General features: G+C 38.1%; 1 protein-coding gene across 1 annotated transcript in view; it reads right to left on the bottom strand.

Moving 5' to 3' along the window:
* Positions 1 to 13,727, bottom strand: part of LOC144930913 (glutamate receptor ionotropic, NMDA 2A-like) — a 73,030-nt gene that overhangs the window by 31,329 nt on the left and 27,974 nt on the right. The window contains exon 3 of the mRNA XM_078854586.1: positions 3,250 to 3,437. Within this exon, the coding sequence (XP_078710712.1) occupies positions 3,250 to 3,437 (188 nt within the window). The remainder of the gene's footprint in view (positions 1 to 3,249; positions 3,438 to 13,727) is intronic.

Here is a 13,727-nt window from a genome sequence, read left to right as displayed (position 1 = left end):
CTTTCTGTTAACTACAAGAAATAAACAGATTTGGCTTTTTTGGACCATGATAAAGGAGTGGCTTGTCTCCTAAGAGGGGACTCAAAGGCAAAAGGAAAATCTGTTTTTAAATGATTCTGAGGCCTTCTTAGAATCACTACAACTAATATCTAGAGGGAGAGAGATAAACATCTTCATTTAAATCTACAAAAAGAAAAGGAGGACTTGTGGCACCTTAGAGACTAACACATTTATTTGCGCATAAGCTTTAGTGAGCTACAGCTCACTTCATCAGTGAAGTGAGCTGTAGCTCATGAAAGCTTATGCTCAAATAAATGCGTTTGTCTCTAAGGTGCCACAAGTCCTCCTTTTCTTTTTGCGAACACAGACTAACACGGCTGCTACTCTGAAACCGTTCATTTAAATCTGTCACTGCTGAGCACACTTCAGGAAAACAAGCACTTTAAACTCAGTGTCAGCATTATTCAATAATGTTCTTTGTAAATGCACTTTACTCTTACTATAGTCATTCCAAATGTACAAAATTTGCCAGATTTAGCAAGATTCAGAAAAGCAATTTATCCCACTAATAGACATTATTGCTAATGGTCAATTATTAAGTCTTCATGACCACATGTTTTGCTTTGACTTCTCAAGTAATGTGATGGCTGTTTACATATAGAATATATTGAGAAAAGTGAAGAGCAGACTAGGAGAAGGTCAACTAACCAAAATTATTTTTTATCTGAACATAAAAAATGAAGAAGAAAATAAAGGGAAAAATAAAGCTTAAAATGATTTTTTTTTAAAGGTTAAGCACCCGGTATAGATAAAAATAATAGCTGTGTGCACAAGAAGAAAATATTTTCAAATACAGAACAGGCCTCATTTTGTGCCCAGGTCTTCCTTTTGTTCCCAGAGATCGCAGACAGAAGCTAAAAGGCATGTTTTTGAAAAAAAACCCTCAAGAAATATATTATTACATTTGAAAGGTAATAAATAAGCTTAGTGAAGTATCCACAATATGGGCCAATGTAAATTAATACCTCCTTTACAGAAGACAACCTTTTTATTTAGTTTATGAGGTACTTAATGTTATTTTTGAGTACCCCAAAAACAGGGTGGATTTGATTTAAATCCTGATTTAAATCACTCATCAGGAAGACTAGTCAGGAAGACTTGATTTAATCATGGATTTATTACATAAAAGTGCATTTTTGTTGGTTGTTATAACCTTAATACATATTCTTCACAACTCAGAGATAGATGTAGGTTTCATTTTTAGAAGGTACACTCTATACATTTTTAAGTGATTTATTTTGAAAACTTTTCAGATTAGTTTTACAGCTATATCAGAAAATGAACGATTGATTGGTTATTTCATTTACCAAAGGTAATTGAAACAGATATTTATGAAGTCATGAGGAGGTGAACTATCTCCAGTTCAATAGGTTAATCATTAATATTTGGAGGATTTTCTTGCCAGGCTGTATTAGGAGGAGAACATCACCAGGCAGACATTTAAATTGTTTTATTTAACTAAAACAACGTTATGTATTCTGGATTTTTTCTTCAATAGCAAACGTATAATATTTTAACAAAACAAGCATATGAATTTTTGAATTTAGTTAAAAATTTAAGTCTTTTAAAATCAGGTTTGTTTTTATTAAAATTGTTTTTAACTAAAATAGTTAAATGAAATATTAAAAAAAAAATTAAATCGACTATGTCAGCCAGGTCAACATGAGAAACTTAAAATATTGGCTTCTGCAGTTAACTCAGTCGTCTTCACCTTCATTTTCCTGTTTGTTCATAATCTGGAAAAGAAAAACAAGCTTTCCTGCTTTTTCAGGTCCCAAACAATTTCTCAGTTTGGAATGAATTAGTCCAAAGGAAGAAAATATTCTTTCTACACTGGCAGAAGAAGCCACTGCTGTTAAAAGTGAGATTATCACTTCAACAGTCTCTGAATCCAAGTGCTTAAGTGACTTCCATCAGGTCACTGATGTGACTTTCTTTAAAACATCATCAGCAAACACATATTTCTTGAATGGTTTATTATTCCCAAACTGGGTCTATTTTACAGCCTGCTGCCATTTTAGGTTTTCCCTTCTAGTGAGAGAATGGTACGGTAGAACTCAAATCAATGAAGGCTACACTCAGAAAGACCTCAAGACTTCTGGAATATGCTACTCAAGCAGTTGCACTTTTGTTTCTACTGCCTGTCCCTCCTTTCTCACATTTATCTCCAGACTTCTTCTCCTTGTCCAGATCTATTCTGGCCCCAACAATCTTCTCTTCATTGAACTTTTTGAAATTTTGCAGTTTTAGAAAGAGGTAAGGGGTTGACGCTGTGTACACAAATTTGCAGAGGGACAATAGGATTGAGGTCTGTTATTTCTCACCTCCATATATTATTTATTTATTTATTTAAAACATTTTTGCTGTTAACAAGCATGTTATCTCTGGAGACACAAATCCACAGTTTGAGAACTGCAAAACTAAGCATCTCTGATGGTATCTTCTAGACTGAGCACTGAGTCCCATTGGATAGATAGAAAGATTAATTTAAGTAATCCATACAGAAGACCCTGGAACACCATAAAATAGGGTCCCTAATCCATGAACTATTGGAACTCATTTACAAAACTTTTCTTAAACATGACACAAATATATTGTCTCAGACTATAGAATTAGAATTTATAATCCCTACTCCATGATGAGATATCTTTGAGCTATAATGTATCTTAATTAAAACTATCTTTCGATGAATTTTATGACAAAAAGCTTTTTGTCAAAAAAAATTAAATTTAAATTAAAAAAAATTAGATTTTTTTTTAAATCATTGATTTTTTCCACCCTGCCCAAAAATCCTTTCAGATTTTTTAGTAAGAGCTATGATACTGAAAAGTATTCTTGTCAAAACCCTGATATACTCATGAACATTTTATAACCTGGATGTCATTCAATGATTTAGCCATCCAGATATAGTCTCTAGCATCAAAATCAGTGGATTTGGTATATTTGTGTGGGATGTGATATGTGGAAGTAGCCTTTTCATGAAAATATGGCCTAGTGGTCTTGGAGATGAGGTGAGTGGAGTGAGTTGAAGGGAATCACTGGGTTAGGTTGCGGTGCAAACAACCCGCCTCAAGAACACGTAGACAGAACTTTTTTAAAAATTCTTTCTTGAACAAAAAAACTTATAGCAAAGAAGTAAAATAATTATCTGTGCACACAAAATAGAGAGGAAGAAATGTTTGGCCCTACCATCACCAACAAACTGAAGGAGTGCGAGGTCAATCTGTCTCTTCCAAGGTGACCCTTTCTGGAGAGCTATTCCATAGCCTGTTGTGGCAAAGATGTATCCGCTGCCTATTGTTACAAGTTTGCAGCCCTCATCTCTTCCAGCCTTGTAATTCAGCACTGCTGCATCATAGATGAAAGCATCCAACTTCCTGAAATAAAAGACAACATTTTACAAACCAAATCATTAGGGACAACGATTGTCTGCCTTCTTTCACCCTGGACATCAGGACTCTGTTGAATATCATTAATGATACTAAAAAATCCATATGATAAGTTGCTGTGCTGTACAGTCAGACATTAACAAAAAAGCCATATATTTTTAGAGGGGGAAAAACAGGACACAGTTTTGCACTTCTATTTTAAGGGACACAGTTAAAAATATACAAAGAACATGACTACCAAACCAGTAAACAACTGTAATAATGTCAAAGGCCAACACATTTTACCTTTGGGATTCAAAATGAGTAATCCATAACTTGATATTCAAAATAATCTTAAAGGACAATGGAAATGCCAGTAAATAATGTAGAATAGAAGTAAAATGACCAACGAGCTTCATTTAAAACATTGAATTAGTCTGAAAATCTGACTAAGCCGCTTTTCTTGACACTTCCTTATCTTTCTCTTTCGTTCCAAAAATAAAATGCACCAAAGAATGAAGGTGGAAATTAAGCCCCGTGTGAGACAACAGAAGTAATACAGCCTAAAATATTTTTTTTATATATATATATATATATACATATATATATATATACACACACACACACATACACACACCATCCTCATTACTTTTATGTCCGTAGCACTGTAAAAATAGAAGAGGCTTCAGAAAATTGTAAGCCTTTTGACTCATCTCCTTAAAAAAATAACAGAATGCACATGACTTAATCACATTGTCTTTGAGTTATGCAGCAAAGAAAACCTCATCAGAGACTAAGTACATAAAGGAATGTAAGTAGCATCATCAAGGGACTGCATATAAGGAGTGCAGTAAGGATAGACTTAGAGGTAGTGGGGCAAAAGGGATCGTTTCACAGATAGAGTCATAGACTTAGAGGTAGTGGGGCAAAAGGGATCGTTTCACAGATAGAGTCATAGAGTCATAGAATATCAGGGTTGGAAGGGACCTCAGGAGGTCATCTAGTCCAACCCCCTGCTCAAAGCAGGACCAATCCCCAACTAAATCATCCCAGCCAGGGCTTTCTCAAGCCTGACCTTAAAAACTTCTAAGGAAGGAGATTCCACCACCTCCCTAGGTAACCCATTCCAGTGCTTCAGCACCCTCCTAGTGAAAAAGATTTTCCTAATATCCAACCTAAACCTCCCACACTGCAACCTGAGACCATTACTCCTCATTCCGTCATCTGCTACCACTGAGAACAGTCTAGATCCATCCTCTTTGGAACCCCCTTTCAGGTAGTTGAAAGCAGCTATCAAATCCCCCCTCATTCTTCTCTTCCACAGACTAAACAATCCCAGTTCCCTCAGCCTCTCCTTATAAGTTATGTGTTCCAGTCCCCTAATCATTTTTGTTTCCCTCTGAGCAAGAGTGTACACACGCATGGAAGAAGAGGCCAGTCAAGAGGAACTGAAACTAAGAAAGAACATGAAAGTATATCTAATGGTCAGAGAACATTTGGGAGTCAGGACTTCTGGGTCCCAAACTCTAACTCTGCCACTGACTTACTGGGTGACCTTGGGAAAATCAAATTGTGTTTCACTTTCCCCATCTGTAAAATGGGTATTGTTACATTAAAAAAAAACATTAAAAGAAATTACTTAAGTTGCAAATACAAGCACAAAGTCAGGAAGTGCCAGATTTATGGTGACCTGTGCAATATTAATTCTGCCTCCTCCTGTCTCCAACCTGTGCACCGAATGAAGCAGGAGTCTTGTGGAAAAAGACAGTATGTGATCACACCCAGAACTGAAGAAGAGCTTTGTGTAGGTAGAAAACTTGTCTCTTTCACCAGCAGAAGTTGCTCCAATAAAAGATATTACCTCACCCACTTCTGTCTCTAGTATGTGATAATATAATAAAGACTGTATCATAACACATATACACAAAGGAGCAGAATTAAAGATGCACAGGCAACCACAAATGTGACATTTCCTCACTTTTGGCTGCTTGACTATGTAATCTAAAAGTTCTTTTACCTCCGGTTTTTGGTATGTAACTTTTCATAGATTTTTAAAAGGAAATGGGTGAAACCAAATTGTGTTCTGTAGAGTAGTGATTTTCAACCTTTCCTCATTTGCAGACCCCTTAACATTTTAGAATGGAGGTGTGGACACCTTTGGAAATCTTAGACATAGTCTATAGACCCCCAGGGATCCACGGACCTCAGGTTACAAACCACTGTTCTAGAGCTCTAACAGTGCCCCCCCAGCCCCGCTCTCCCCTATGCATCATCCAGATTTGAAGCCTGAATCTTCAGCACTGCAGCATAGCTGGCAACAAGAGGAAGGCTGTTGTCTCAGAGGGTTCATGGGCTACTGGCACCATGTTCTGGATCCTAGGGATGGCCAACAAATCCTGCCCCAGTCTGGTTCTGTCTCTTCTGTTGGAGGAGCTCCTGCCAGAATTGGAGGCTGAGACCATGTCCCAGTGCTCAGAGTGGGGTAGAAGAGACCAGCCTTGCCCTCCTCACTTCTATTCTAGCTTCTTGGGCAGCTCCTAGGTGTCCCCAGGGCTGTGTCTGCTGCTGCTGTTTTTGTGGCAGCATGGGACCCGGCTGTTTAGACTGTTCACCTTCAGTTATTTTGGCATGCTGCCAAAAGTGCCCTCAGGAACACAACCAACAAGAAATATGTTGATTTTTTAAACCTTTTATAATTTACCTGAATGGAATTTCATAGAATAAAGAAAAGACTTTGAGTCAAAGGGCTTTCTCCCTCACAAATTTCAAAGGCTTTCTGAAAGCAGCTGAGGTTTTACAGCTTTTAAAAAAGAGAATCTCTTCTAATGAAAAGTGTTAGCCAACTTAAATGTAGAGTCATTACCAGCTCCCCCTCTAATAATGCTCATCTGCCTCACATAGATGATTATGAGGGTTAGTGTCAATAAAGTGCTTTGCAATCTTCAGATGAAAGGTATTACAGAATTTCAAAGCATTTCCTTATATTAACTAACACTGAACACTCACATCCTCCTCTCCTACTCCAGAAGTAATGCTTATCAATATAAAAGAGGTATCAATACAGTGCTTTTTAAAATTAAATGTGTTGAGAAAAAGGACTAAATTGGTCACACTGACACTCAAAGGACAACACTGATGGGCCCCTACATAAGAACCTAGATACACAAAGCAGATAGATTCTTGCTTGTAAGTATTTTGGGTCTATATAGTACAGGATTTTTTGGATATGAAAACTGAAGAGCCTGAGAAGTACTGGCAAACAGCTGCTGTGTGTACAGCAGTTAGCTGTATAAACCCAGTGTTTTGCACTCATACTGTATAATTGTGGTGAATTGGACCCAACTATTATGCAACAAGTAGCTGTTTGTTGAACTCAAGTCTCTGAAGAAAAATTAAATGATTCCTTGGGGACAAAAGCTGCAAAATCATATCACCAACAGGCCCCAGGAGGCAATTTAGAGTAATACCATTGTGCCAAACATTTCAGTTCCAAACAATTATATTTAGTACATGAGTTGTAGACAGCTGTGTTCAAGCATGAGCGTTATGACAGCTCTCAACAGGCAACATTCATAGCCTTTCTATAGTGGCACTCTGTACAGAACGTGCCAGGATTTACAATAAAATTGCAGTATGCTTCAAGAAAACAAAACCAGGGAAGGCTAGATAAGACAGACAATTGTTGACTCTGGTAAGATTTCAATCATAATAAGCCATCTTTTACGACCCTCAATAATTTTGTCTACAAAAAAATCAGCAAGAAAATTGCCATATTTTCTCTGAAGGTTGAAAATGTTGAAGAAAATGGGTGAGACTTTTTGAGTAGATGTCAACACAGAAACACCATATGGATAAACTGAAGCACAGAAAAATTAAATGACTTGCCTAAAAACACTGGGAGTTAATGTAGGCCCCAGAAATCACAGGAGTCTTAATTCCCATACTCCTGCTATAGCCACTAGACATCACTGTCTCCCTACTTTCACAATCTAATATTAAGTACATTATACAAAGCTGTTATATTTCTTCACATTTTATTTATAGTGAGAGGAGAGAATTGGTCAATGTATTTAATGTTAAAATCTGTCAGAAATTACATGGAAAAAATGAAAGTTTGTGCAAAAAATTATGCATAAGTGAAATTTTCTGTAACATTTATCATTAATATTTTAATAGAAATTTTATCAAAATACTTTCAAAATCTTGGATATTCTGTTAGGGAACAAACTATCCTACAAAGATTGATAAAAAAATCAATAAAAATATTGCCCAAACCAGAAAGTTGGTCCATTTTGAAGCCTGTGAAATATAAAACATCTTCAGCAATGTTTGTGTACTTGTTTTCTAATTCAACTTTTGGGGGAAGAGGAGGAAAGAGAACATAAGAACACAAATCTGCCCAGTATAAACTGGCAGAACTTCACTGACTTCAATGAAGTTATACTGGTTTATGCAAGTAGTGAATTTGCTCTTTGATGAATTTCTTAATTCACATCTGGTTTAAATTAGTAACTCCACTTTTGTCAATGGAGTTGTGCCTGTTTATGCACATAAAACTGTGGGCAAAATCTAGCTTTGTGATCCACACTTCATCTCTCTATTTAATACACACACAAAACTCCTGATGCCAATGGACATGCTACACAGGGATTTGAATGCAGAATAAGAAGCAGAGGTCCACAATGAAGAAAAAAACACCCTGCAGTGCAGATTCCAGACCAACATTTTGCCTTAAGAAAAAAACTGCTCCATATAAACCAACACAACATAACCCTACACAGAGGTTTTTATCACTACTTTCATATATATAGCAATCTATCACCTTGCTGCCAAATAAGATCTCATTGACAGGCTTTATACTTTAATTTTTTTTTTATAAAAAATAGTTTAGAAACAAATACAAGCAACTTACTTAAGTGCATGATGGAATCCAATAATAAATATTTAGTACCTGATTTTCAGAGGTAAAATCTAAGGTAAGTTTTGGGTACCATTAAAAAAAGCGGGTGTTTAGGGGAGAGTCAGGCCAGCCATTTCCAGGGATACAAAGACTATTCAGTGTGTGACCCTGACATTGTCTAGAACTGCAGATGTAATTAGGACCTTGGGAAAGATGAATGCCAAAATTAGGCATTAGAGAAAAGCCACATGAAGTCAGTCAAACACCACAGAAGCACTGGAATAGATTGAAGTTATTGTCCTTAGTCTTTTGCTACTTTAAAAAGTGAAGCTGCTCCCCATGCTTCCTGCATTGCTTTAGATGCTCTTTAAGGACGGTCCTCAGCTCAACTGTTACAGGCTGTGGGCTGGTTTTCACTATGGAGAGATCCACGCTGTAGAGAAGCCCCGCTAAATCGACAGCAGAACACTCTCCGGTCAACCTTGGTACTCCAGCTCCCCGAGAAGAGTAGGGGGAGTCGACAGGAGAGCATCTCCCGTTGACGCAGCACAGTGAAGACAGCAGGGTAAGTCAACCTAAGCTATGTAGCTGGAGTAGCATAACTTAGGTTGACTTACCCCCATAGTGAAGACAAGCCCTGAGTCTGTGTACGGAGAACTTTTTGAAGTAGGAGAAGCCCAGTTTCAGAGCTTGAAAAACTAAAGGAGCTGCAGGCAATAATTAAAGGGATAAAGTTTGAGGCTTAGGTTAATAAGGCCAAAGATGGTTTTCTTTACCCACTCCTTCCTAAAACTTCATTGCTGAAATCCTCAACTCGTGTAAATTGGCATAGCTCCATTGAAGCTGAAGATCTGATCCTATTTGATTATACAATTTAATATCCATTGATGCTCCGCTGACAAGCCTACAATGTGAAAATTTCAGCTATCCAGAGAAGCAACACATCAAACAAATAGTGCTAATCATGTTTTAATTCATAGGTCCTGATGGGTACATATTGCAATGGTGCACATTCACACTACTGCCTGGAAACAACAGGTAATGGAACATACAGCAGAAGAACACATCTGGTAGTTCTCAGTTCAGGTCACCCAGTTTTTATCAAGTGACTTTCACACACCATCTCCTGAAGGAACTAGAGAAGCATCATGCACTTCGCTAATGACATCCATGGCTAGTGGAATCCAGATAAACTTAGACTATTATCTGGAGTTAGGAAAAATACTTCTTTGAGAAGCTAATACTGACCCAATTTAACAATAATTTTGGACTAAATTCTGGTCTTCAATATGGGCACACAACTGCCACTGAAATCAGAGGATGTGAAATGAATGTATTCAAGGGAGGGGAAAAATGGTCCTTTATTGGTCATGGCTTAAACCTCAAAAGACAGCAATACATTTCAGATTAAAATACTAATTGGCATAATTAACCATTTACATGTTTCTTGAGATACAGGTGCTGACTTTGTCATTGCCAGGGGTGATCGACCCCTGCTCCATCCCAGGTCCTGCCCTCGCTTCACCCTGCCTCTTCCCGCTCCTCTCCATCCCTGCCTCTTCTGGCCCCGTTGCACCCCCTCTCCCCAGTGCCTGCACACCACTGAACAGCTGATTGTGGCGGTCAGGAGATGCTGGGAGCTGATCGGCAGGGCCTGCCAACAGGCGAGATGCCCTAGGGGCAAGGGGGAGGAGCTGATTGGCGGGTCACCAGTGGATGCTGAGCATCCACTATTTTTTCCGTGTGGGTGCTCCAGCCCTGGAGTACCTATGGAGTTGCCGCCTATGTCTCCCGTCCTTACTATGCAAATAAGCTAAAAAGGCTATGTGGATTCTGCTCAGTGCTTCCGAGGACACGGAGCAGTAAACCAGCAAAGGAGAAATAGATTTCCTTCTATAACTGTTATGTCTAAATATGAAGTACATCATGACATTCAGAAAAGTTAGAAGACGCTTTGATGTGGCCATAGTTATTTGCATTACTCTTCCTTTCTGTCAAATGGAGTTTCTTGAACAAATAATATCCTGGTTCCTTTGCAGATCAAAGGGATTGGTGCATGACTGAAGTTATTTTCCCTTCTCGACTAGTGCCCTAGTTCCACACACACACGCACCAGGAATTCCTTATTAAATGGGTACCATTAAGTGAAGTGTTCATCTGTCATATACGAGACGTTAACTTCAGATCCAGAGCTCTTCATTCTTATTTCTACATGCTTTCTGTCCAGCACCCCTTAATATGTTCTATAAATAGCTATATAAAAGCTAGGTATTATTACTATGAATGCATATTATGGTTCTACAAGCACAAAGGCTGAGGACACCCTAATACTCAAAGTGTGCAACTATATCACAGTTTTAATGCATAGCATTATCTCTGTAAACAGCTATCTAGTCTATGAATACTTGCTTTCTCACTTAGATCAGCAGTTTCTTTTTTAGCTCTCATTATGTTCTTATGTGTCTCTCTTTCTTGGTTTTGTGTACTATGTTTAAAGGCAAATTATACAATTAAGGCTAATTAATGGAAGGCAGTTAATGGGCCACCTTTTCTTTCAATGACTTGTGCAGATTAATTAATGAAATCACAGATCCTTTTTAGTTAATTTGGAAGCTTACCTAGGTTATACCTGAAGTGACCAAATTTTACCTTAATTCCTCCAGATTTGCTGTAAGGGATTGACAGAATGACTCCACTACAAAGGAATTACAATGTGAATAGCCAACGGGATATGTATTTACCAAAGCTGTAGTCATGTGCATTAACATATACATCATGTGATGCAGAGGTGACTGTGGCATACTTTATTGGCTAGGGTTATTGACTCACCACAGAGATCAGAGCAACAGTTAGTGATTCTTCAAACCACTAGCACTTTTTACAAAGTTATTTACCAAGAATGTTCTTGCTCTTTTGACTTGGCATCGTTAGCATGATTCTGGGACTAACTCACTTTGGATGACTGCAGAATTTCTACATGAACTCTACAGATACCTTATATCTATTCTGTCCAAATTCTTTTGCCTTTTAAAATAAATTCAATAGTAGCCAGAACAGCTGTCACTTTTACAGCAACCCTTAAAGTGGGACTTTTTATTTTGTTCTATTTTAGAGAATCTATTGGAATCTGCTCAAGGCTGGGTGAAACATGAGAATATATTTGAGCTACCTCAAGATGCTCTTTCTGGAGTTTCTTTTTCACACATTGCGCGTGTAAATATGTTGCTCGTAAAGGATACTGGATTTACAGTCCTAGAGAAAGAATCTTTCATTTATCCATAAAATAGGCCTATCTACTGCAGTAGCAGAGCCATGCAATCTCATAAGAGTGCCTTTAAAACCTGCCCCAGAAGGCCTAATTTTAAGGCTGAGAAGATAACTCAGTCTCCAGCATCATTCAATGCTTAGCCCTGGTCTATACTTCAGAGTTAGTTTGACGCAAGGCAGCTTATATCAACCTAACTCTGTCAGTATCTACACTAAAATTTCGCTCCCATTGATGTAACTCACTCCCTACACCGACTTAATTCCACCTCCCCGAGTGGTGTAGAGTCAATATCAATATAGCTAGGTCGACGCAGGGTCATTGTAGACACTGTGTTGCTTTACCTCAACTGTTGATCGCTTTCAGAAGCCATCCCACAGTGCCCCACACACAGTTCAATTGGTGCAAGCCCTCCTGGTGAGGATGCACACCGCCGACATAAGGAGCAGAGAGTAGACATGCACAAGCGATGAAATGACTGTGGCAGCTGTATACCAATATAAATTAGGTTGACTTAATTTTGTACTGTAGACATGCCCGTAGTCCACTACAGCCTCTCTGCAGGTCCTCCCAGTTAGTGCCTGTCCACTGGGAAACAGACAAAACTCATCACAGAGCCATTGCAACTTTTGTCACTACCAGCTTGTGCTAGATTTGAGCAGGCAACCTAGAAGCAAAAGACATGATGCAGAATTAAAAAAATCCAAGAACAAGTGGGTCTGAAGGAATCCTAGAAAATAATCCAGGCTGTATTTTAAGCTTTTTTAGCTATACAGCAGTATTTTTGACTTCGACATATCCTTCTGTTGAAATACTGGGGGCAGAGATGGGATGAGCCTGCAACTGAAACAGAAAAGGGACCACACTGGATGTCCTGTTTCTTGTGTGACACTTCTGATGCTGTGGCTGGAAGAAGAAAGAAACCCAATTGTAAATCCCAGCTGCAAACTATGTCTCCCACCCAACTGCTCAACAAAAAATATCTGCTACACTATCTAATGTTTTTGTTTTCAGTAGCTCCAGCCTATAGTACCTGTCCAGATAGACCCTTTAAAAACGATAGATTTCTTCAGAATTTATATACACTGCATTTTCAGACACGTTGAAGCTGTCCGCTTGTTAAGGGGAACATTACCTACCCATTCCTTCTGACTATCTGGGTTAAAAGAGAATCTAACCTATTTTTCTGATTGATCAGTGAGTCTTCTCCTCTTTATCGGTCTCCTGTCTCAAAATGCCCTCACTCAAATTTATACATGGAAAATGCAGAGACCACACTAAAAGCAAATTTCTGTTAGAGCAGTGACACCATACTGCATTTTGACTGATTGTGGAGGCTTTACCTCATCTGCCAGGCCAACCTCAGGCTACCAGGAAAGCTCATATGAATCTTTCTGCATCATTTGTCTATTGTGACCTGAACTGACATATTCACATAACTCATTCTCAATCCAATTTCATTCACATCCTCCTCAGTCCCTCCAACTACCTTCCCAATACATATAAAATTTCTCTCAACAACAGAAATGACTGAAAGTAAAAGGTATAATTATTATTATTGTTTTATGTGATAGGATAAGTCCTATTTCCAGACTCAGAAGCCAGGTGATGAAGTACTGTACTTGTAAAGCTTCACTTTATTAAAACAAGAAACTCAAAACAAGTATCTAGTTGAGGGAATATGTTTTTAGATTTAAGATTTTGTCGCAGTTAAAGCAGCACAGTGAAGGATAAATACAGCATATTGCAGTAAGTGTCTGTCTTCATCACCAAATCAAACTGACAGTAACACGAATACAATATTTTTTCAAGAAAAACAAGAGACATTCCCCAGATGGAATGAAGTGGAACAAGGCTTTTAACTAATTCAATTGCCAGCCCTTTTACATTGCTTCCAATTTGTTTTAAAAAAAGGCTAAATATAATTACATTTGTAAAGCGTGATCTGGACAGAAATGGAATAAAAAACCTAAAGGGTATATACATTAACACCTACATACCATCTAAAGGAATTTAAAAGCACAGAGAAATAAATGGCCATAAGTCAGTGTTTTCCGAAGAGCAGGGCAGGAACAATTAGCTGGGGAGCACAGACCTCACAATTATTCTCTGTTTTTCCTCTCTTCATTTTTTT

The sequence above is a fragment of the Lepidochelys kempii genome, chromosome 10 (genome assembly GCF_965140285.1).
Source record: "Lepidochelys kempii isolate rLepKem1 chromosome 10, rLepKem1.hap1, whole genome shotgun sequence".
NCBI classification, from domain to species: domain Eukaryota; kingdom Metazoa; phylum Chordata; order Testudines; family Cheloniidae; genus Lepidochelys; species Lepidochelys kempii.
Note: the sequence above shows the minus strand (reverse complement) of the source record. Positions and strands in the feature narration are given on the sequence as shown.